The 24,213-nt window shown below is 44.1% G+C and overlaps 1 protein-coding gene across 2 annotated transcripts; it reads left to right on the top strand.

Moving 5' to 3' along the window:
• Positions 1 to 1,798: 1,798 nt before the first annotated feature.
• On the top strand, positions 1,799 to 23,795 carry TRMT10B (tRNA methyltransferase 10B). Of its 2 annotated transcripts, none has more exons than XM_082243565.1 (9): positions 1,799 to 1,927; positions 3,850 to 4,047; positions 5,133 to 5,247; positions 9,373 to 9,500; positions 10,896 to 11,048; positions 11,276 to 11,354; positions 21,628 to 21,695; positions 21,849 to 21,972; positions 23,681 to 23,795. In XM_082243565.1, exons 2-9 carry the CDS (start codon positions 3,895 to 3,897, stop codon positions 23,779 to 23,781), a joined length of 921 nt encoding a protein of 306 aa, XP_082099691.1. In that variant the 5' UTR covers positions 1,799 to 1,927; positions 3,850 to 3,894; the 3' UTR covers positions 23,782 to 23,795. The 2 variants fall into 2 exon arrangements, with proteins under 2 accessions (XP_082099691.1, XP_082099692.1); XM_082243566.1 differs by lacking the exon at positions 1,799 to 1,927 and adding an exon at positions 4,134 to 4,254 and having other exon boundaries at positions 3,908 to 4,047.
• The last annotated feature ends 418 nt before the right edge of the window (positions 23,796 to 24,213 follow it).

The following is a 24,213-nucleotide window of genomic DNA, read 5'->3' as shown; positions in this document are numbered from 1 at the left end:
CTCATGGTGTAGTACAAAGTAAAAGTTGAAATTTAATAAAATACTGTAATACTGACAACCAATACAGTGTACATATAGTAAAAAAACAAACAATAAAAAGACTCACATCAAACGCCACCACTTCATAAATGGAGTGATGGCTGGACCTTAGGCATTCACGTAATAGCTCTAAGGCCCTTTCGCGGCCAACGCATCAACAGGAGCTTAAGCTTAAGGACCATAATTGTGGAAACTTCACACTGGACCTCATGCAGCTTGAATTATGTGCCTCTCCACTCTTCCTTCAGTTGGTTTCCAAATGAAATGCAAAATTTACTTTTATTCGAAAAGAGGACTTTGGACCACTGAACAACAGTCCAGCCCTACATTCTGACTTTATCTCTTGTTCAGGAGTGGCTTGACACAAGGAATGCGACAGTTGTTGCCCATGTGTCCATGTCATGGATACCTCTGTGTGTGTGGTGGCTCTTGAAGCACTGACATCAGCCATAGTTCACTCCTTGCGAATCTTCCCTAAATTCTTGAATGGCCTTTGCTTTACAATCCTCTCAAGGCTTAGGTTATCCCTGTTGCTTGTTCACCTTTTTCTACCACACTTTTTCCTTCCACTCAACTTCCCCTTAATATGCTTGGATACAGCACTCTGTGAACAGCCAGCTCCTTTAGCAATGTCCTTTTGTGACTTACCCTCCTAGGGGAGGGTGTCAATAACTGTCTTCTGGACAACTGCCAAGTCAGCAGTCTTCCCCATGATGTGTAACCTACCGAACCAGACTGAGAGACTATTTAAAGGCTCAGGAAACCTTTACAGCTGTTTTGAGTTAATTAGCTGATTAGAGTGTGACACCATGAGTCTACAATATTGAACTTTTTACAATATTCTAATTTTCCGAGATACCGAATTTTGGGTTTTCACTAGCTGTAAGCCATAATCATCAACCTAAAAAGAAAGAAATGCTTGAAATATATCACTCTGTGTGTAATGAATATACCGTATTTATCGGCGTATAACGCGCACCTACATTTTAGGGAAAAAAGCTGAAATTTAAAATAAACAACTTTGAACTCAGAACATTTTTTTTTAATCAAATGTAGTCTCACCAGTGCCCACGAATGCAGCCTCATCAGCGCAGTGCCCACGAATGCAGCCTCATCAGCGCAGTGCCCATAATTGCAGCCTCGCCATTGCCCATAATTGCAGCCTCGCCAGCGCGCACTGCCCATAATTGCAGCCTCGCCAGTGCCCATAATTGCAGCCTTGCCAGTGCCCATAATTGCAGCCTCGCCAGCGCCAGTGCCCATAATTGCAGACTCGCCAGCGCCAGTGACACTATCCGAATCACTTTTAAAAAAGTCCCGGAAGCAGCGCCGAGAGGTAGAACGGGGTAGGCGGCGCCGAGGAGAAGGAAGGACAAGCTATCATCGGAAGTCTCGGCACCTATGATAGACGTCGGCATAGGAGGCGGGACTTCCGATGACAATGCGTCCTTCCTTCTCCTCTGCGCCACCCGCCCCCTTCTACCTCTCGGTGCTGCTTCCTGGACTTTTTCTTTTTATATTGCCGTAAAACATGCACTGTTACTTCTTCCTCCATTTTTAGGAGGAAAAAGTGCGTGTTATACGCCGATAAGTACGGTATATAATATGAGTTTCACTTTTTGAATCAAATTACTGAAATAAATTAACTTTTTGATGATATTCTAATTTTTTTAATATGTACCTGTAAATTGTGGTTCAGGCTGGATCTGTCTGAAAAACTGACGGATGGAACCAAACTGAACTCCCATGTGAAACGGCCCTCAGCCATCAGTAAACCCACTACACCTCTTTTGCTCTCCCCAAGTCCAGCCGCTCTCCCGTGCACAGTCAGTAGTGCTGGGTGTTGCTACAACTGGCTGATGACAGATTCTTTACTTGTCCTGTCAAAGTAAGAAAATCTTTTTTCCTCTTGTTTCAGATGGTTCCCACTCACAGTTCATACCCTTATTCTATTAATTTGCATTCATGGATACTTTTTAATATACATACATCTGCTGTTTCGTCTAGTATACATCATTCTCCATCCATCTAGTGATTTATGTCTCTAGCTAAAATTGTTTATGAGTCTGCAAAATGTTCTAAGCTTACAACCATGCTTCACAGTAGTTTCCAGCTGTTGCTGAAGTACAAGTCCCATGAGGGATAGCATTCTATGACGGACACAAGCACGACTCCCCGGTGCACATATGAGACTTGTAGTTCTACAACAGCTGAAGTTTTCCTTCCCCCTTTTTTTTTTCTATCTTTCCACATTTCATATGATTTATCTTTATTTTACTGTAAGATGTTCTATTAGGCTCCACTATACTCATATTATAATAATAGCTATACTAATATTTAATATTGATTTTCATATTTTATATTATATTGATAGTATATAAAGCCAATACCTACTAATTACCCACTAATTATTCTGTCAATTATACCCCTTGAAACATGTGATTTATATTTTGTATATGTTTGTGTTTTTACCCTATACATATCCATTGTTGTAACATGTTCACACACCTGTGTTATATATATATATATATATATATATATATATATATATATATATATATATATATATATATATATATATATATAATTTTTTTAGCCTTAAAGAATGTTTTTTTTTAGACCCCCGAAATGCGTTGGCTCAATCCTTTATCTTATTTTAAATTGGAATAAATATATACCTTTACAATTATTTCCTGGTGTGGCCATTTAATCTTAGATCTGTCAGCCTCTTTGTTATTCAATGCTTGCTGTGATTCTTACCTCTGACCCCAATGTCACTGCTGTGTCCTGTAGTGATGTAAAAGTCAAAGGATGGGACCACAGGGTACAGCAGGATACATGGGCATCTGACACACAATGAATTGTTGAATAACGAAGAGAATGGCATAGGCTGCCATGCTTGCATAGAAGGAAAAATAGGAGATGTAGGCCTCCAGAGAGGTGAGTAGACGACTACTTCTATTGTAGGGCAGTGGCATTTTGATATGTTTAGAGATGTAAGGCCCCTTTCACACTAGCGGACCGTTCAGATCCGCCGGTCAGTTTTTCAGGCGGATCTGAACGGATGCCCCATGCATCTCTATGGGGCATCGGATGTCAGCTGAGACAAGTCCGCTGACATCCGTTCCGGTCTGTCCAGTCCGGACAGATGGAAACCCAATTTTCCATCCGTCCACTGGATCGGATGAGAACAGAAAGGCGGCCCGTTCTCATCCGATTCCCCCATAGAGAACAGCAGGGACCTGACAGCTGTGTCTCCGCATAAGCGCGGAGACACAGCTGCCATCCGCCTGCTCAGCGGGGGATTGGCGGATGGATCCCCCGCTGAGAAAAACTGAGTCCGCCGACAGACTCCCATGTGTGAAAGGGGCCTAACAGGGTCTCTTTAACATGCATTCTTTTAAAAAGTAACTATTTTTTAATTATTTTAAACGACACGATTACATTTAGAACAAATTTAAATAAAAGGATAGCACTGATTAGTCTCCGGCTGCTACTATGGGTTTGATTTACTAAAACTAGAGAGTGAAAAATCTGGTGCAGCTCTGCATAGAAACCAATAAGCTTCCAGGTTTTATTGTCAAAGCTGAATTGAACAAGCTGAAGTTAGAAGCTGATTGGCTACCATGCACAGCTGCACCAGAGTTTGCACTCTCCAGTTTTAGTAAATCAACCCCTATGTAACTGCCTTCTCTCAGACTGAAATTTGCCAACTGTCTACATTACTGTTTATGTAGAGCCATGTTTCAGATAGCACATCTTTGTTATGGCTCAGATAAACTTTTTTTTTTATATATATATTTTGTGTAGGAGTCAGGTGGAGAAGATCTGATAAAACTTGCTGGAGAAAGACTAATGGATGATTTTGATCATAAAAATACATTGGAACTAGAAGAAAGTGATAAGAAACTTGATGATGTGGACTCATTAATGGAGCATCTTACACTAATTCAAATTGATCTGGAAAATGCCTCCTCTGATTCACCCTCTGAGAATGTGTCCTGTTCGGTAAGTGTTTTTTAGATATGAAAGATACAAAGTTAAATACCTGTGCCAACATTCTTTTATGCTAAAACTCTGACTTCACTACTTAGTGATCCACTGGCCTCTTACAGGCAAGATCACCAGCTGCATACTTGTTCTGGGTCAGTGACTTACTGAGTGGTGAAGAAAGAAGATCAGCGTAATCATCAGGGAACTTGTATCTTTTAAAGGGTAATGATCTCACTCGTATTTCTGTCAGTGGGCCAGTAAACAAACCTAAAGTGGATGTTTCAGTGAAGGGCTGAACTGCCTACTGGCATATTTCTCTTATGGGGCTTTTCCACTGCATGGTACGGCTCGGTATGGCTAGCTTTGGCGCTTTTCCACTGCATGGTACGTGTTTGAACGTTTCGGTATGGTTTGGTACAGTGGCGCTTTTCCACTACATGGTACGACTCGGTACGGCTCGCTTAAACTATACCACCTCGGTTGGGGTTCCAAGCGGGCCGTACTTATACCATATCCCACAATCCTTCGCATGCAGCCTTGATTGTTTGTTACTACTAGCCACTGATTGGTCAGAGAATCGTTGTAGTCCCACCCACTTACTACTTTAGTGGAAAAGCAAACCGAGTAGAGCTTATACAGTGCTGAAAGGTGCCGACTCGTACCACGCAGTGGAAAAGCAAACCGAGCCGAGCAGGGTCAAGCAGTGCCGAGTGGAGCCGAGCCGGTACTCGCAGTGGAAAAGTGCCATTAGTGGTTTCAGAGGTGAGGTATCAGTTTTTGCAGTCCTTAGCACTACCCATTCCACCATGAATTCTCACTCCTCCTGCAGTAGGAGTATTTACATGGCTATCACTGTGTACTACTTTATTTAAAATAGTCCAGGAGAGCAAATCCCTGGCAAATCTGTGAATTTGGGAACCTAAATGCTGCTGGAATCGGTAGGCGCTATAAAAATGTAAGGGTGTGTTATTCACCATTCTTGACCCTACCCAAAATTAAAATATCTTTTTAGGTAGAATGATCTTGTATAGACAACTTTAAAATACCTATACAAATTATTTATTTTCTTTCCAATTGCTCTTTATTTTTACTTGATATAGAGAAATGTTTTAAGAAAGCAAAGGCACTGGGAAAACATTATCATGGCTAAAAAGAGTAAAAGAAAACAGGAGAAGGAAAGAAGAAAATTAAAGCTGTCTGGAAACACGGATACAGGTATTTTGTCCTATCTCCATCTATAACCTCTTGTCACTGACTGTATGCATATATGTGGCAGCATGGCAGTGGGCTTTAATGCTGGGCTACCATAAGCACAGCCAATGTTGTGCTCACACAGCATCCCCAGCACCGTTACAGCTTCTTATAACTATTTACAATTGGGACCTGGGGATAGGCTCAGAATCACGTGATCACCCTTGATAGTCAATCACAGTGATCACATGATCAAGAGGCCCCTTCCTGACACTTGGCTTTAAGAACCCATTTGCTGCCAGAGCCGTTTTTGAACACCTTTTAAAAAAATAATTTTGCAAAATGTATGGCACTTCAGAAGTTGTGGAACTACAAGTTTCTGCTTGGTATTGTTTACATTGACATTAGAATAAAACATACTTGTGTGTGACCAGGAGACCTTCAGGTGACACACTCCTCCTCGTGTGTATCCATATGAGTCTAGGTCGCATGCAATCAATTAGGGCATTCAAAAGTGTCATTAGACATCCAGGTAAAATTTAAAAAACTTTTCAGGAAATTTTTCGCAGCTCCCCATACATGCTGGTGAAGTATCCAGTTGCTGGGACTACAAAGGATGTGTCCAATAGTGATATCTGGATCTGTTCTTTTTCAACTCTCTCAACCTCCTCCTCAACAACAACATCAGCTGGATAGCTTTGTCAATTCAATTTATAACAGGATCCATGTCTGACACATGCGCAAGCCAGGAAAGGCAGCAAGCACACCTTTAAAGGTGCAGTTAGTATTATTACAGCGCCAGATTAATAAATGTACATGTTTCGTTAAAGAAATGATGAAATTTGGTCATCAAAGAGTGAAAAATGAGCAGGGGTAGTGTATTAAAAATGATATGCTCATGAACACTTAATACATGCCATTATGCATGTTTTTGGATTTTCTGTCAGCAGTTCTTGCGTATTGAGTAGCTTTTTCATACAAATAATAATAGATAAAAATTCAGCGCAACTGTATAAAAGAATATAATAGAAAGCTGCTATGCACTAAAAGATCAATAAACCAAAAGTCCCAATAACAAATATATAACAAAAAGTGCAGCGCTATCAAATATGGATTATGAAGAAGATATCGAGGAGAGCAGTCCACAGGTGAAAATTATGGTGAAGCATGCACAAGATATAAACATTCAGTGCTCTTCAATGTGCTGGTAATCCTCCACCCAGTCTCATTAGCCTCTCACCTCACACTTAGCCCCTGTGTCACCAGACGGGCTAGTAAGACAAACTTTATCCAAGGATATCACAAATATAGATCAAATCAGTATTCCTCTTCATCAGAAGATAAGGCTCACAGGTAACAGATCACAGGTCCATAAAGCGGGTCACAGGTCCATAGGAAAACAAAGGTCCGGACATAGTGCATTACCGCAATAAATTACTTTATTGAACATAGCATAAAATCATAAAAATTACCTTGTAAAGCACTATACAAGTGCATGTGATGAGCAGATTGTATTACACACAGCGGTCTCGACCGCAATGGATGGCGGGTGACGTCACCGGCCCCTCCCCCTTCGCACGCGTTACGTCCCACTGCACGGGACTTCCTCAGCCTGAGTAATTGAGTAATGAGTAAGTAATTTATTGCGGTAATGCACTATGTCCGGACCTTTGTTTTCCTATGGACCTGTGACCCGCTTTATGGACCTGTGATCTGTTACCTGTGAGCCTTATCTTCTGATGAAGAGGAATACTGATTTGATCTATATTTGTGATATCCTTGGATAAAGTTTGTCTTACTAGCCCGTCTGGTGACACAGGGGCTAAGTGTGAGGTGAGAGGCTAATGAGACTGGGTGGAGGATTACCAGCACATTGAAGAGCACTGAATGTTTATATCTTGTGCATGCTTCACCATAATTTTCACCTGTGGACTGCTCTCCTCGATATCTTCTTCATAATCCATATTTGATAGCGCTGAGCTTTTTCATACACCCATGTGCATGAGGCCTTACACTAGTCCCATATGTGATACTATTTTGTAATGACAGGTTCTCTTTAATTGTCCAACCTTGCTTTGTCCTCTATTGAAGCTAATGGAGTGCAGATAGCGTTCTATTAGCGGCTTAGCCCAGCCAGAGCAGCTGGACAAAGCAACAGGCAAACCTGTAGACGATGTAATACATCTTGCTTACAGATTATCACTTGGTAGGGAAGATCAGAAGGGGCGGGGGTGCTTAGAAGCTTTGCAGCTGCAAGATTACTTCCATCTGACAGCTTGTCAGATATACACATACTGAAAGTGTGTGAAACCACCCCACCACTGCAGCCGGCTTATTGCATAGGTCAGTGGCAGCAAAAGGGTTAAAGTTTCACGGGAGCCAGCATCAAACGGTCATAGAAATTAGTAATGTAACTTGAACATTGTGTTCTTTTGTAATACTTATTACATTTGTAAGCAATGTGTACATGCAGAAACACATCCACTGCTGTGTAAAATTATGTCAATCAGTTAAGAGGAGTATAGCCAAAGCTCATTTGGTCATACTTCTCTTTTGGGTCACAGGAAGGCACTTACTCTTGCACTCCTGTGACCCAGATTCAGCCAAGAGTAGGCTAAAGTCCCTTGTCAGATGGCGTTAAAGAGCGAGTTCAGGCTCTGCAGGGTTCCTGACAATAATGTCTGGATCCACCCAGATGCCTGACCGATAGCCGGCTCTGCCTCCCAGCATCCAGCTGAAGGGATGCATGGGGCATCCGTTCAGATCCGCCTGAAAAACTGACAGGAGGATTCTGAACGGTCTGCTAGTGTGAAAGGGGCCTAACAGTCACTGCTAAGTGATTAGCATCATGTGGTCGCTCAGTTCTCGGTCTTAGAGCCAGCTGGGGGTAGGTGCAGCATTGCACTAATGTTACCACCAGGTCAGTATAGATGTTTGTTTTTTAATATCCCACACTTCTCCTTTAAACACTGTTACAGGCAGGATAACAAAATAAATGAGCAGGATCTGCAGAATTCATGAGAAAAGATACTGCAATTCTTGGTCTTTTTAATAAGACACTACATCATAAAGCTGAGTATATGCATACTGACCAGCTTTAGACAGTATTGGCTTTGGGCCTCAAGTTTCAGGAAGTACTTGGCTTACTTCTAGAATCTGCCATGAGTGTTCCCTTTTGCATGGAAATAACAAAAATACAGATCGTGCATTTTGTCTCTGAGTTGCATTAAGTATGGGTAGTAGTAAGTAGCAATTAGGATTGTATACAGCTAGAAGATCAGTCCTACAGATGGACCATGACTCCTCCAAACGTCCTGTATTTAAAAAAAAAAAATGTCAGGAGTTAAATTTACTGCTGTAGAAGTAATGTCAACGTTAAGTAAAGGCATTATTGGTGCCTTGACAGCTATACCATTGTCTGTAAGAATTAGGGATGTCTAAAAAAAAAAAAAAAAGTGCAATCACAAGGTAAAGGCATTTGCCAGTCATTTTCTTCTTCTTCTTCAAGGACTTACATTTTCTTAGACTGGATCCTTAGCAGATGGGTTAGCCTCATTATAGTTTGATATGTGGCTATTGGTCTCGTTTATTTATATTTCGTTATAGTACTGATTTGGACACTCATTATCATTTTAGATTTTTTTACGCTGCACTTTTTGTTCACATTTTTTACTCTAATGACAACAAATGACATTTAGTTGGGATGCCAGAAGTACCTTTTTCTGAATGGGGGGAAAAAAGAATGTTTTGAAGAGAATTTGAGATATTTTTTCATAAAGAAACTGTACAAAAAATGGAGCTTGAAATCGGGTAATATGAAGCCTGTTTTTTCCATCCGTGCCACCGAACACCCCTACCTCCCAAATTCCTGAGCAAAGGATAAGAACCCCCCTGTCCCATATGTGACAGTGTTTTGGCCTAGTGAATGCATTCAATTCCAAGAGAGACCCATACCCAGAAGTGTACTGGATTTTGTAGGGGGTTGTAGTTGACGATCGGGAGAAGAAGGCAGTGGGGACACCGCATGAACAGGTATTTAATGCTGTAGTAAAATTCTCAAAAAAACTTTGGAATTTTTTTAAAAGTACATTTTTCAGTCCTGATGTCTTATTAAAAAAAATGACAATTTCTTGTGTTCTCTTATCTCAGGTACTAGCCAACAGCTGCACAGCAAAAGATTTTTAAAAGCTTTGACCAAAGAGCGTCTTTTAGAAGCAAAGGATTCTGGTCCAAGACTTTGCATTGACTTGAGCATGACAGATCACATGAGCAAGAAGGTAATATTGTAAACGGATTGCATACTGGTTGTTGCATGCATTCCAGCAACAAGTGCCACTTCATTTCCAGTACAGATTTCCTGATGGTGACAACAGGGATCGATGCCTGGTAAATGCGTATTGGCACAGCTGTTACTAGTCTGCCTTACTTTCTATGTAAGTGCCCCAAATAATAAAGTTAGAGCACAGCTCCAGCCAAAATGGCAAACGTGTTAAAACATCATTCAGGTTTTCCTGACGTCTATGTCCCCCATTCACAAAATTTTCTTTACTTTCTCTCCCATTGACACCGGGTATGTTTCAACTAGGGATCAACTGATTATCGGCAAAGCCGATATATCGAGGGCCAATCTGCATTTTCCCGATATATCGGTATCGGCCCTGGAGGTTACCGATATTGCCGATATTTTGGGAAAGTGCTTGTACCGGAGTGATGCCTGCAGCTAGAGGCATCACCCCGGTACTGGGGTCCATAGCCGAGGGTGGGCTGTCTTGTAATGCCAACCGATGCGCCCTTCCACGGCTCGCCTGGATCTCCCGTCCCACTGGGAGACTCGGGCAACCAGCCTGCACAGCTGCTAAAAACCCGATCAAAGCCGCATTCGGCTCTGATCGGGTCTCCATACGAAAACCCAGAAGAGATGTCATGACGTCACTTCCGGGTACTGGCACCAGATAAAAAAAAAATGACAGCATTCAAAACAGCCAAACTTGGCGTTTTGAATGTTTTTAAGTGCAGAGGAGGGTTTGGGGTCTTTTAGACCCCCAGATCCCTCCATAGGAGTACCTGTCAAAAAATAATTTTTTTTTTTAAATGTACAAAAATATCAGCCGATACCGATATACATTGGCCCAAATATCGGTATCGGCAAAGAAAAACCGATATCGGTCGATCACTAGTTTGTGAGGATGATCTGACAGGGAATCTGTCTGCTCATCCTCACTAAGCAGGCGGATGACAGGTCCGTGTCCACTGCGCTTATGCAGAGTGGTCACTGACACAGCCCACTTCTCACTATAGGCGGTCGGTTGTAAACAAACTGCCTCTCTGTTTCCATCCAACTCTTATCTGATCCAATCTCGCAGATGGATAGGGAGCAGATCCCCCATCTGTCTTTTTTTTTTTATTAGCAGATTGAATCAGATGTCGGCGAATGTAAATAGAGACACGTCTGTTGACACCTACCACTCCATAGAGGGCAATGGATGGTCCGATCGTGTCCACCTAAAAAAACTGACTGGCAGACCTGATCGGTGTTGCAATCTCCAGTAAAAAACCTGACAAAATTCACTGGAGTTTAAATTTGAACAAAAAGTAGTGTTAGTGTCAGATTTCTATACAGGCAGACGGTATATGAAACATTTATAATTTTCAAATATATTTTCATCTTTTAGGAATTAAGTCGTCTGGCAGCTCAGATCAGGAGGCTTTATGGGTCAAACAAGAAAGCTGCAAAACCATTCTGGCTGTATCTGACAGGTTTTGTACAACACAATCTGTTATATGATGAATGTGTGCGAATGAATGACGGATTTGTCAATTATCTTGTAAGTTTGATTCCTGCAATTTTGATAGTACCATGCTTTGAGTGCTAAATTGTAATGTTAGCTATGTAAACTTTAATAAATATTTGTCTTTTCCCAGAACCATAAATTGTATATATTAAAAGATTTGTGTGGCCTCACTTTGGCTTCTTTCCAGAGTTAAATGCAGGCTAGCCATCTGCATGTTATTTATGCAACGTGGTAAAGCTTGTATTTGCATATTTCTCCAGGTTGACTCAACAGAAAGCAGCTTTCTTGACATGTTTCCATTAGAATCCATCATATACCTTACTCCAGACTCGGACCATGGTAAGTTTGTGGGATGTAATTTATTTGTCTTTTCTAAGTATGAAAAGCATGTTGCTTTGCTCCATAAACATAAGATTGGTTTAGGGTTTTTGGGAAAAAAGAAAAAAAAGTAATGCTGTACAGCAGTCATCATTAGAAAAGCCTCTTCTTTACACCACTTGGAACCTGATTTCATGTGTTAAGGGAAATCCTCTGCGATTAAAGTAGTTAGAAACTCAAAAGGTTTTTCACCTTAGTGCAATCTCTGCCTGACTTACCTGAGTCCTGTCTCAATCTGGCACTGTCCCCGTCTGCCCTCACATTGTCCCATTGGCTCCTGATGTTGTCAGTCAAATTCTGTTAGGAGAGAGCAGGGGGGCATGGCTGAGCCACACTATGTGTGTCTATGGACACACCCAGCCCAGCTTGGGAGCATAGCTGTACTGGTGCCCCCTCAGGTAAGGGGCTGTTCTGTAACACTGCAAAGAGCAGGTCAGTATAACTTCTTTTAACTTTACCTTATTTTAATTTAAAAAAAATTGCCTAAACATCCACTTTACCACTTGCCTACTGGGGCACTTAACCCCCCCTCTCACCTCCTTAGTTTTGGGACTAATAAGTGATAACATGTGGTGTCTGCTCTTACTTGAAAATGGCTGACTTTAACCACTTAAGCCCCGGAGGATTTGGCTGCTAAAGGACCAGGGGTTTTTTTGCGATTTTTTACTGCGTGACTTTAACGGACAATTGCGCGGTCGTGCGACGCTGTACCTAAACGAATTTGACGTCTTTTTTCCACAAACAGAGCTTTCTTTTGGTGGTATTTGATCACCTGTGCGATTTTTTGATCACGCGCTATAAACAAAAAAAGAGCGTAAATTTTGCAAAAATAACAATATTTTTCACATTTTTTTATATGAAATTCCCCAAAAAAAAAAGTAAAAATCAAAATTTTTTAACATTTTTCGGCCAATTTGTTTTATGCTACCTATGTTTGGTAAAAAAAATCGCAAAAAGCGTATTTTGATTGGTTTGCGCAAAAGTTATCGCGTTTACTAACAAAGAGAAAGATTTTTGTCATTTTTGGTGTTTTTTTTTTTTAACGCGTAATGGCGGCGATCTGCGATTTTTTTTTCGGTACTGCGACATTGCGGCGGACAGATCGGACCCTTGACTGACATTTTTGACACTTTTGGGGTTACCAGTGACATTACTGCAGTAATCAGTGCTATACATATGCACTGTTACTGCAAAAATGACACTGGCAGGGAAGGGGTTAACTTTATTGGACAGGGAGGGGTTAAGTGTGTCCTAGGGGCGTGCTTTCTACTGTGTAGGGACATTCCTATTGGTGTAAAAGCAAAGATCAACCGTTCTACATAGTAGAACGGTCAGATCTTTACTTTTACACAGGGAGAACTGACAGGCAGCTTGTTTACACAAGCCGCTCTGTCTTTCTCCCTTCACAGGAGCGATCGCAGTGTGACTGGCGGACATCGAGTCCGCCGGTCACACGCACTGACTTGCCTGTGAACGAGCCGCGGCCGGCGCGCGCCTCGGCGGGCGCGCGCCCGCCCGCGATAGGCTCGCAAGTCAGTGACAGGCGAGTGACGTACCGATACGTCACTCTGCCTGGCCGGGGCTGACCGCCGCAGTATATAGTCGTGCGGCGGTCGGCAACCGGTTAATCACACACCCATTTTGACAGAACTACACATTACTTCAAGTCTCAAGTAAAGTCTCAGTTTTTGTTCTTTAAATAACACGTGCTCCATGCAACGATTTTGCGCCAAACCCCCACTTCTGGGTTCCCCCACTGGAGCTCTAGGCTAGTAACACACACGCACAGCTCTGCCTCCACTCTCTCTTTACTGAATTTGACTGACAGCAGCAGTAGTCAATGGCTGCAGCAGGTAATTGTTTAGAAGGGAATGGGGGGCACAGCAAGTCCTAAAACATTTCTCTTTCCTTCACTGATGGACACGGCTCCTGATAATCTTGACCAGTGATTTATACTGCTCCCTACAGGATTAGGACACTAGGCAGAAAAAAAGGAGGTATACTCCCCCCTCTCTGCTATAGGTACTTTTTTCTGCCTAGTCAGGAGTAAGGACCTAGTTCGTTGCTGGAATTTCTGATCCTGGCAATTTTTTCCTTTTTAGATAGATTTTTTTTTTCTCCTGGTCTTTTCCTCTGAGATCTACAATCAACTGCCAGACTGGGCAATGGGGTGGAGGGTTTTGGGGTGGCCGTGGACCCCTGGGTTCTCCTATCATGGGGTAGGGTGTCGGTCTGGGCTGCTTTCAAGGGCTGGGGCAGGGTGTTGTACTGGTGGAGGGGTTTCACCCCCGGTGACTGTACCTGGTGGGGGCTCCTGCACGGTTCCCCCCTTTCCCTTCTGTGCCATGCCTGGGCCCCAGGGATCCCTCATGGAGCCGCCATTTTGATGTGGCCTGTATTATGTATAGGCCGGCAGCCATTTTGCATTGGTCCAACAGCGGCGCTTATTACAGAGGAGCCTTCTGGGCGCTGATTTTGCCTATGGGAGCCCCTCCTTATCCCCTGCTACTGACTCCTGGTTCTCTTTCCTTCCTGGTTGCCGCACATGGAGTGCTTTTATCCTGGTGCTGCCGCTGACTGTCTGGTGGGGTGGTGAGTCTGATGGAGTCCTCCCTCTCTCTCTCTGCTGCAGGATCGTGGGGTGCTCTGTTGCTGGCGACCGGGTGGTGTACTTCAGCAGTGTTTTTTTTTTTTGTACGATTTGTGGGGTCCCTCTACTCCTTAATGGAGTCTTTGGAGCACATTTCCCCACCTGACCCCCTCTGAGGTTGCTGGGCCCAATCATCCATTGATGCACTGACGGCAGTCCTTTGTGTCCCAGGCGGAAGTGGCTTTTGGGCAGTGGGCTAGTAAAAAGCTCCCCCTGCCACATCAGTTTCCGCAGTTCCTGGATTTAATTTGGCTGCCGCGGATGGGGCCTGCGGCCATGCGCCCTGATTTCTCAGATAGAGGATGATTCCTCCACACCTGTAGCCACGCACGAAAAGGAGCTGGTGGACGCACTGATTGAGTCTGTGTGTGAGACTTTAAAAATGAAGGACGCAGCTAAATCTGTGCCGGAGGCACCGGTTCCCTTTGGCTCTCACAAGCTGTCTAGAGCAGCGAAGCGGTATCCCTTCCCCTCCTATTTTGACAGATTTGTCGCAAAAGAGTGGGGGGGAACGTCTAAAATGTCCCTTTGTGGTCCCTAAGCGATTTGCAATGAGGTACCTCTTTGAAGAGTCCCTCCGGTTCCCAGGTTGATCAAGGCAACCATGATTCCGGTTAAAGAATCGCCGGCATTTAAGGATCCGGCTGACAGAAAAGCGGAGGCTGTGGCCCGAAATAGGGTCACCGTTGCTGGTTCAGCACTTAGGCCGGTCTTTACCATTGCCCTGCTGTCACAAACTGACCGAGTGGGCTAAGCTTTTACGCCGTGACCTGGAGGGTGAGCAGCTTTCCCCCTGCCTTTGCTGAGCTGGCGGACCAGTTGGTTCAGGGGCTGCAGTTTATCTGTGATGCCTCTTTGGATGCGGCTCCCCTGATTTCTAGACAGTCTGTTTCAGCAGTGGTCCTTAGGCGTGTTTTGTGGCTCAAATGTTGGTCTGCGGACCAGACCTCTAAAAAAAAAAAAAAAAAAAAAAAAACTTTAATTGATCCTCCTTTTCAGGGAAATCGCCTGTATGGAGCTAGGATCTATTGCAGGTAAGCCGCTCAGGTGGGAAGATGTGATCAGGTGCAGGTTAGATCCATAGTCTCCAGCAGTATCCTCAAACACAGAGTGATGACTGCACTCTGATGTAAGTACACGTGATGTTTATTCACCACTGTAAATCCAAACTGGACATCAATAAATCACGGACAAGGACAAAAGGTTGACACATTTCACGAACTTACACTCGCTTATTCATAATCCACTGGTCAAGATTATCAGGAGCCGTGTCCATCAGTGAACATCATAAAAATGGATTATGGTAAGTCAAAAATCCCATTTTTTTTTTTTTTTTTTTTTTTTACCTTTAATATACGTAATGCATTAAGGTAAAAAAAAAAATGGTTTTGCTTTTATAACCACTTTTATCTACTGTGTATTCATGTAGAGATTTGTTGTACTCTGCATTCTCTCTGTCTGGATTTGAAATTGCAGTTTGCAATTGCAGCCAACTTCAGCAAAAGCTGGCCACTGAACTGCAGGACCAGCTTGTTGTTAGCTCTCGCTGAAGTTGCCACCATCCCTATACTGCAGGGGTGGGGAGCCTGTGGCCCACGCAATCATTGTGTCCGCCGAATGGGGAGCAGGTGTGAAATTTGGTGTTATCTGTCTCACACATACTGGTCACAGGAAGTTCAACATGGCACCTCATGGCAAAAAATTCTCTGAGGATCTGAAAAAATTGATTTTTGTAAGAACTTACCGTAAAATCCTTTTCTCTTAGCTCATTGACAGACGCAGTCCTTTTTGATTAATATCAAATTGGGTTATACTGCCCTCTACAGTAGTAGGACACTAGGCAGGTGAAAACGTTCTGGCCACACCTTAGGGGCAGTCCCAGAGGGTATATCCTCTCTCTCTCTCTCTCTCTGCTACAGGATGTCAGTATGTCACAAAGCAGTGTCAGAGAATTTAACCCAACCCAACTCAAAAAATAGAGGAGCGGGTACTGCGTCTGTCAATGAGCTAAGAGAAAATGATTTTACGGTAAGTTCTTACAAAAATCCATTTTTCTCTGTCGCTCATTGACAGACGCAGTCCTCTTTGATTAATATCAAATTGGGACGTCCCAAAGCAGTGCCACAAATGAGGGGTGGGATTAACGGAAATCAAAATCCAATCCAGAAGGCCCAACCGGTGCCAACTAGAAGTTTTAAAGGCTCATCAGACCAAAGGATGAGACTCAACTGAAAAAAACCCTCGAGGTAGACCACCGGTCTCCTCAAATAGCGGCCTGCAGAACCTTGCGGCCAAAAGAGGCATCCGCTGATGCCATCACATCAATTTTATAGAATTTTGCAAAGGTATGCACCGACGACCATGTAGCCGTCTTGCAAACCTGAAGCACTGACGCCTGATGGCGAAATGCCCATGAAGCACTAAGCGCCCGAGTGGAGTGCGCCTTAACAGGGAACGGAGGCTCCCGACCCTTAATAGAATAAGCCTGTACCACCGTCTGCCTGATCCATTTGGAGATAGTCGCGGCAGATGCAGGCAACCCCTTCTTAGGGCCATCCGTGATCACAAAGAGTGAATCCGTCTTACGAAATGAATCCGTAGTATTCAAGTATACTCTGATCGCCCGAACCACATCCAAGGAATGCAACGCGAATTCCCGAGGATGAGCGGGCTTAGGACACAGGGAAGGCAAAACAATGTCCTCATTCAAATGAAACTCTGAAACCACCTTAGGAAGGATGGATTCGGACGAAGAACAACCTTATCCCTATGAACCACCAGATATGGGGAACGACAGGATAATGCGGCCAGTTCTGACACCCTGCGTGCAGAAGTGATAGCCACCAAGAAGGCCACCTTCTGGGATAAAGTAAGCAAGGGAATCTCCCTGATATTTTCAAAGGGAGGTTTCTGAAGAACCGACAGCACCAAATTAAGATCCCAGGGCGGCAAGGGTGCACGCACCGGTGGAGCCAGGTGCCGCACTCCCTGGATGAAACTCCGCATCAAGGAATGAGTAGCCAGAGGCTTCTGAAAGAAGATTGCTAACGCTGAAACCTGACCCTTGATAGTGCTCAAGGACAGTTTTTGCTCAACCCCCTTTTGTAGAAAGGCCAATATTCGGGCCACCGAGTAAGAACATGGAGGGAACCCAAGGGATTAACACCACGCGATATAAGACTTCCATGTGCGATGATAGACTTTTCTGGAAGTCGCTTTCCTTGCTTTAATTAGAGTAGGAATAACTGAAGCTGACAACCCTTTGTCCTTCAGCACCTGGGTCTCAATAGCCAGGCCGTTAAAGCCAGCGATCGTAAAGCAGGATGGAAGATCGGTCCCTGCGACAGCAGATCCTCCCTGAGAGGAAGTCGCCAAGGAACGTCTCCGACCAGCCTGACCAGGTCGGCGTACCAAGCCCGACGAGGCCAGTCCGGAACTACCAGGATAACTGGAATTCCCTCCACCTCTATCCTGCGAAGAAGTTTCAGCAGCAACTTGAGAGGAGGGAAGGCATACAATAGCTGATACTGCCCCCACGGGGCGACCAGCGCGTCTGCTAGAGGATCGCGGGAGTGAGCTACAAACCTCCGCAATTTCCTGTTGAGCCGAGATGCCAACAGGTCCACATTCGGGGTGCCCCAACGAAGGCACAGTTGGTGGAATACCTCTGGATGAAGAGACCATTCCCCTTGATCCAGAATCTGACGGCTGAGATAATCTGCCTGCCAATTCTTCACCCCCCGAATGAATACCGCGGAGAGAGCTGGAACAAACCGTTCCACCCAACGAAGAATGCTGGCCACTTCTATGGCCGCCAGGACACTCTTGGTGCCCCCCTGGTGATTGACGTAAGCCACTGCTGTGGCATTGTCTGACTGGATTCGCACCGGGCTGCCCCGGAGCTGCTCGGTCCAGTGAATCAGACAAAGTCTGATCGCTCTCAGTTCTAATACATTTATCGGTAACCTGGACTCTTCCAGGGACCAAAGCCCCTGAGCAGATAATTTGCCGAGAATTCCTCCCCACCCGGATAGACTGGCATCCGTGGTGACAATCGTCCAGTATATTGGAAGAAATGACTTGCCCTGGCTGAGCATCGGAGACCGAAGCCACCAGACCAGAGACTCCCTGGTCCGCTCGCTCAGTCGGATCCAATTGTCCAGGGAATCGAGATTCCGGTTCCATTTGAGAAGAATCTCCTTCCTGACTAGACAGAAAAAAACTGACATCCTGTAGCAGAGAGAGAGAGGATATACCCTCTGGGACTGCCCCTAAGGTGTGGCCAGAACGTTTTATTCTGCCTAGTGTCCTACTCCTGTAGAGGGCAGTACAACCCAATTTGATATTAATCAAAGAGGACTGCGTCTGTCAATGAGCGACAGAGAAAAAATTATTTTTGTGCTACATAAAGAAGGCCTAGGGCTATAAAAATATTGCCAAAGATTACCCTGAAACTGAGCCGCAGCATGGTGGCCAAGACTATACAGTGGTTTAACAGGACAGGTTCCACTCTGAACAGGCCTCGCCATGGTCAACCAAAGAAGCTGAGTGCACATGCACAGCGTCATATCCAGAGGTTGTCTTTGGGAAATAGACGTATGAGTGCTGCCAGCATTGCTGCAGAGGTTGAAGGGTCAGCCTGTCAGTGCTCAGACCATACGCCGCACACTGCATCAAGTTGGTCTGCATGGCTGTCATCCCACAAGGAAGACTCTTCTAAAGATAATGTACAAGAAAGCCTGCTAACAGTTTGCTGAAGACAAGCAGACTAAGGACATGGATTACTGGAACCATGTCCTGTGGTCTGATGAGACCAAGATAAACTTATCTGGTTCAGATGGTGTCAAACATGTGTGGCGGCAACCAGGTGAGAAGTACACAGACAAGTGTGTCTTGCCTACAATCCAGGGTGGTGGTGGGAGTGTCATGGTCTGGGGCTGCATGAGTCCTGCCTACACTGGGGAGCTACAGTTCATTGAGGGACCCATAAATACCAACATGTACTGTGACATTCTGAAGCAGAGCATGTTCCCCTTACTTTGCAGATTTGGCTGCAGGGCAGTATTTCAACATGATAACGACCCCAAGCACACCTCCAGGACGACCACGGCCTTGCTAAAGAAGCTGAGGGTAAAGTTGATGGACTGGGCAAGAATGTCTCCAGACCTAAACCCTATTGAGCATGTGTAGTGCATCCTCAAATGGAAGGTGGAGGAGCGCAAGGTCTCTAACATCCACCAGCTCTGTGATGATGTCATGGAGGAGTGGAAGAGGACTCCAGTGGCAACCTCTGGTGAATTCCATGCCCAAGAGGGTTAAGGCAGTGCTGGAAAATAATGCTGGCCTCACAAAAATTAACACTTTGGGCCTTTTCACTTAGGGGTGTACTCACTTTTGTTGCCAGTGGTTTAGACATTAATGGCTGTGTGTTGAGTTATTTTGAGGGGACAGCAAATTTACACTGTTATACAAGCTGTACACTCACTACTTTACATTGTTACTGTAGCACTGCTCCCATGGGAGCTGCTTTAAGCGGATTCCCCTGGGTTACCCATAGCAACGACTTGTAAATTCACAGTACTTTAAATGCTTTGCTCAGTCAGTAAACAGTCCAGGGGATTTGGTTGTTTCTATATTATTAGAATTTGGATGGGAGAAGGGATGAGTGGGATACTCCAACTCAGCAAACTATGCACAATCTTGAGGACTTCTATCTATGTTGAATGCGGCAAGGCAGCTGCCTCACCCTGCCACTGAAGTGAAGTATTTGAAAGGTGACCTACTTTGTAGATTACTCTTCAGGGTTTTACTTGGCACCCCCTTTCTCACTGTGTGCGCTGACCTCGCAAAAGACACCCTGCCTTATGTGCTCTCCACTTTTATTTCCAATTCCATGATATCTCTCCAGGTGCCACCCCACTGGGACGGTTAGAAAAACTTGTGCATCATTGGCCAGGTTTCCTCTACTATCCAACAGGCCTCCCTATTGGATGCAGTGGGGACACTCCCTCAGACCAGATGAATACACACTGAGCACAGAGAGCAGACCTAACTTCTTATCCGGGGAGCAACAAATGATTTTACCTAGCACCTGTCTAGGAGGGTGCTACATAGCAAAGTGTCATTTCGTCAGTGTTGTGACATGAAAAGTTATAATAAAATATTTACAAAAATGTGAGGGGTGTAGTCACTTTTGTGAGATACTGTGTGTGTGTGTATATACATATATATATACAATCAGGGCTCGACAAATTTGCTATGAATCTAGGAGCCAGCTAAAAAAGTTAGGAGCCAGTTTTTTTTTGGTAGCGTGGGTTGTCAGGGCAAGTAATTTGCGCCCCCTAACTAACTTACAGCAGAGCGGTCAGTCAATAACTCCAATGTAACGCATTACATCAAGGTTATGGGCTGGCCAGAAAGAATGACATTAAAAACCTGTTATAGGGGGAAACTCCTTTTTATGCTAATGCATCATGACTGCGGCATGTAAAATACCCTCATCTGCTGTAGCTTAAGGGTGGCTGTTGGTGGGTGGCAAAAACATGTCTTTACAGCACATTTTTACCACCCAACTGCACATCTAAATAAAGCCTTTGTGACATTTTAAATAAAACAAACACAGAAAAGGATGAAAGAAGTATCCCAGCGCTGCTGATCTTCTGTTGCCTCTTTGCAGCTACTTCCTGCCTGTGTGTCCCCCCTGTGGTGATTGTTCATAATACACATGGCTTTATCAGAGGACATAAAAAGATCATTTTAAAGCATGCCAGCCTCATCTCCCCTCCTCCACCTCACAGCACACCTTAAACAACTGCACTATGAGAACAGCAGCTCAGTGTGTCACAGCATGGACACAGAACACACACAGGCAGCCCCCGTGCTCTATCCTCCACCACAACTCTCCCCCCCCCCCTCCCTCATAGTAGTGACAGTCTGCCTGCAGGGTCAGGTAAAGGGCACACAGGCTGCTGGGTCCCCCTCCTCCTCCTCACTCTTCTCCAAGGTCTGAACTCCCGCTGTGGTCTCTGGGGGGAGGAAGACCAGCCTGATAAGGACGCTACGGGCAGCAGAAGAGAGCTCAGAGAGCAGCCATTCCGGACCGTGCTCTGGCAGAGGAGAGGAGGCCAGCCCCCTCCCCTCTCATGTTACTCACAGCTGGACTTCAGATTACTGCACGGCTCCAGGGAAAACACGGAGACCAGGGAGGGGGGAGAGCGAAGCATCAGCTGCCTGACACTCTGAGCTGCGTGTCCGGGCAGTCCGTCAGGAGTTGCAGAGAGTGGGCTGGCGGCAAATCAGGAGCCAGGACGCGGTTTCTGGTCGCCACGGCGACCGGGGTTTGTCGAACCCTGATATATAGGGATCCAATTAAAAAGAGTTGCAGTCCTGCTGGTATACATAGAAAACATTTTAAATCATTATTTCTTTGACCTATTTCAGTAAATTAAAACCACATTTGTGATATTCTAGTATTTACATATCTTGTTTTAATGCATCGGTGAGTAGTTGTACTTTGTTTTATAACGTATGGAGGCCAAAAAAAAAAGTTTTTGTTATTTTTAACTTCCCTTTGCTTTATTCAAGTCCTTGAAGATATTGATCCATCTAAAGTGTATGTTCTGGGAGGACTGGTTGATGAAAGTATTCAAAAGGTCTGTATAAAAATGTTGCATTTGCCTATTAGACCATACATAGAAATTGTTCACATTTCTGTATTTGAGGAACTGTTTACAGACCTGCTAAACATAGTATACTAATCACATGTGCTGTAAATCATTAATGTTATTCCTATTCTTGTATCATAGAAAGTAACATATCACAAAGCTAAAGCAAATGGCCTGCAGACTGCACGACTGCCAATTCAAGAGTATATGGTTAAGAGGGAAAATGAGAAAAACTTCCACTCTGAGATATTGGCAATTAATCAAGGTGAGCTTTTATTATGCTATTAGTATTGATACAGGGGGGGGGGGGGGGAATTTACTAAAGCTGGAGCAGCTGTGCTTAGTAACAATCAACTTCTAGCCTCAGACTGATCAGTTAAAATGATTGTAAAGGCAGAAGGTTTTTATCCTAATGCATCCATTAAGATTAAAAGCCTTCTGTGTGCAGCAGCCCCAGCACCCCCAAATACTTACCTGAGCTCCATCTCGATACAGTGATGTTGAACTAGAGACATGGCTGTTCAGTAAACCCCTCCTCGTTGGCTCCCGCTGCTGTCAGTGAGCCAATGAGGAGAGGGGGTGGTGCCGGGGCTCAGTGTCTGAATGGACACACAGAGCTGCGGCTCCGCTCAGGTGCCTCCATTAGCAAGCTGCTTTCTGTGGAGCTACTCAAAAGGAGGGCCGGGAGCGCAAAAAAGGGGCCCAAGACGAGTAGGATCTGGGCTGCTCTGTGCAAAACCACTGCACAGAGCAGGTAACTATGACATGTTTGTATTGTTAAAAATCAGCGAGACTTTAGTATCACATTAATCTTTGAAAATGGAAGCCGATTGGTTGCCATGCCCACCTGTAGCAGATTGTGGCAGCTCCTGTTTTAGTAAATTCCCCTCTCAATGTATTTTAGGATTGTACAATTACAAAAACATACACTGCTCAGTATGATTGAAAATAGTATGGCAGTACACTGGATTTCAGTACTTCAGTGTGCAATTATTTGGCATTTATTGACAGATATTGATAAATACCAGCCAGTTAGATTTAAACATTGAATCTCCACCTGTCACTTTCCAATGTAGAATTTAATTTGTTATAAGGCAGCGCAAACTAAAACATCAGACTCTGTAAATGCAGTCCACACCATGCACAGCAATAGCCAACCAGCTGTCAATCATAAAAAAAGTACCAAAAGGCTGCATGCAACCTAACACCAACAGTTTCTGACAACAATAAATGATGGTAGGTATGTTGCAGTCCTACTTATAGCGAAAAATTAAAATTGTTTACTTTGGCGCACATTCTTGTGGATTTGGGATCTTTGGCTTTTCTGGAAACCCAGCAGCAGGCCCAGTGACATCATGCAGGCCAACGACGACAAGTATAAGGCATGTCTGACCATCTTTGATTAGGTTTTTTTTGTTTTATTGCTTTAAGCTAGGTTTTTTTATTATTTCTTCAAGGCGGGACTAGCTAATAAGCGAAGCTTGCATTTTCATACTTGGGGCTCTTTCACACGGGCGGCCCGATCAGATCCGCCTGTCAGTTTTTTTTAGGCGGATCTGATCGGATGCCCCATTCAGCCCTATGGAGCAGCGGATGTCAGCGGTGACATGTCCGCTGACACCCGCATGCGATCCTGTCCGTGAAATCCAGACAGATGGAAACCCTATTTTCCATCCGTCCTGGGGATCGGATGAGAGCGGACAGGCGGTCCGCTCTCATCCAAATCCCCATAGAGAGCAGCGGGGGCTGTGACACCTCCCTCTCCGCTCTGCAAGCGGAGACGGAGATGTCATCCGCCGGCTCAGCGGGGATCGGCGGATCGATCCCCGCTGAGCAGCACAGATCCGCCTACGGAGGCGGACCGTGTGAAAGAGCCCATAATCTATATTCATGGTCAATGAAACTCCTGTTTTTGATTTTGTATATTTTGAATGTATAATGAACAAATACTTTGTTTACACTTTTTTCTTTAGTGTTTGACATCTTATGCACATACCATGAAACTAGAAGCTGGCCAAAAGCATTAAAAGCTGGTGTCTCTCAAGGAAAAGGCTATGTACTTCCTGATAATTAACTATAAAATAAACCATTATTAAAACCATTCACCTGTTTATTTATTTTTTAAAAATAAAGTTCCTGTAATTAATTTATTGTACGTTTTCTTTGGGTTGCATACAACTAAAACATCTGCATGTTATCTTAAAAAAAAAAAAAAAAAAAAAACACACACACTATGTCAAGCAGTAATACAAGGACATTCCTTGTTATTGTTAAGCTGGATACACACTATATAGATTTTTTTTTTCCTTTAGATTTACCAAAACCATATAGGAGGTCAACTCTAAACACTTTCAATGTGTAAGCAATCAGGCAGGCCCTTGTACTACACAATTGAAGGTAAATCTAAAGGAAATCAAAACAACAAAAAGTTGTATAGTGTGTATCCAGCTTTAGTCTACATTCACACTGGCAATGAAGGTGAATTGTAGAGGCAGAAATCAGAGGT

Source organism: Pelophylax lessonae (assembly GCF_965119305.1).
Source record: "Pelophylax lessonae genome assembly, chromosome: 1".
In the NCBI taxonomy this organism is placed as follows: Eukaryota; Metazoa; Chordata; class Amphibia; order Anura; family Ranidae; genus Pelophylax; species Pelophylax lessonae.
This window is presented reverse-complemented; position numbering and strand designations above follow the sequence as displayed.

Bases quoted from the DNA above. Each gene is read 5' to 3' on its own strand.
- TRMT10B (XM_082243565.1), top strand. From the start codon at position 3,895: ATGGATGATTTTGATCATAAAAATACATTGGAACTAGAAGAAAGTGAT. The intron at 4,048-5,132 runs GTAAGTGTTTTT...TACTTGATATAG, and splicing joins CTGAGAATGTGTCCTGTTCG to AGAAATGTTTTAAGAAAGCA. The intron at 11,049-11,275 runs GTAAGTTTGATT...ATATTTCTCCAG, and splicing joins ACGGATTTGTCAATTATCTT to GTTGACTCAACAGAAAGCAG.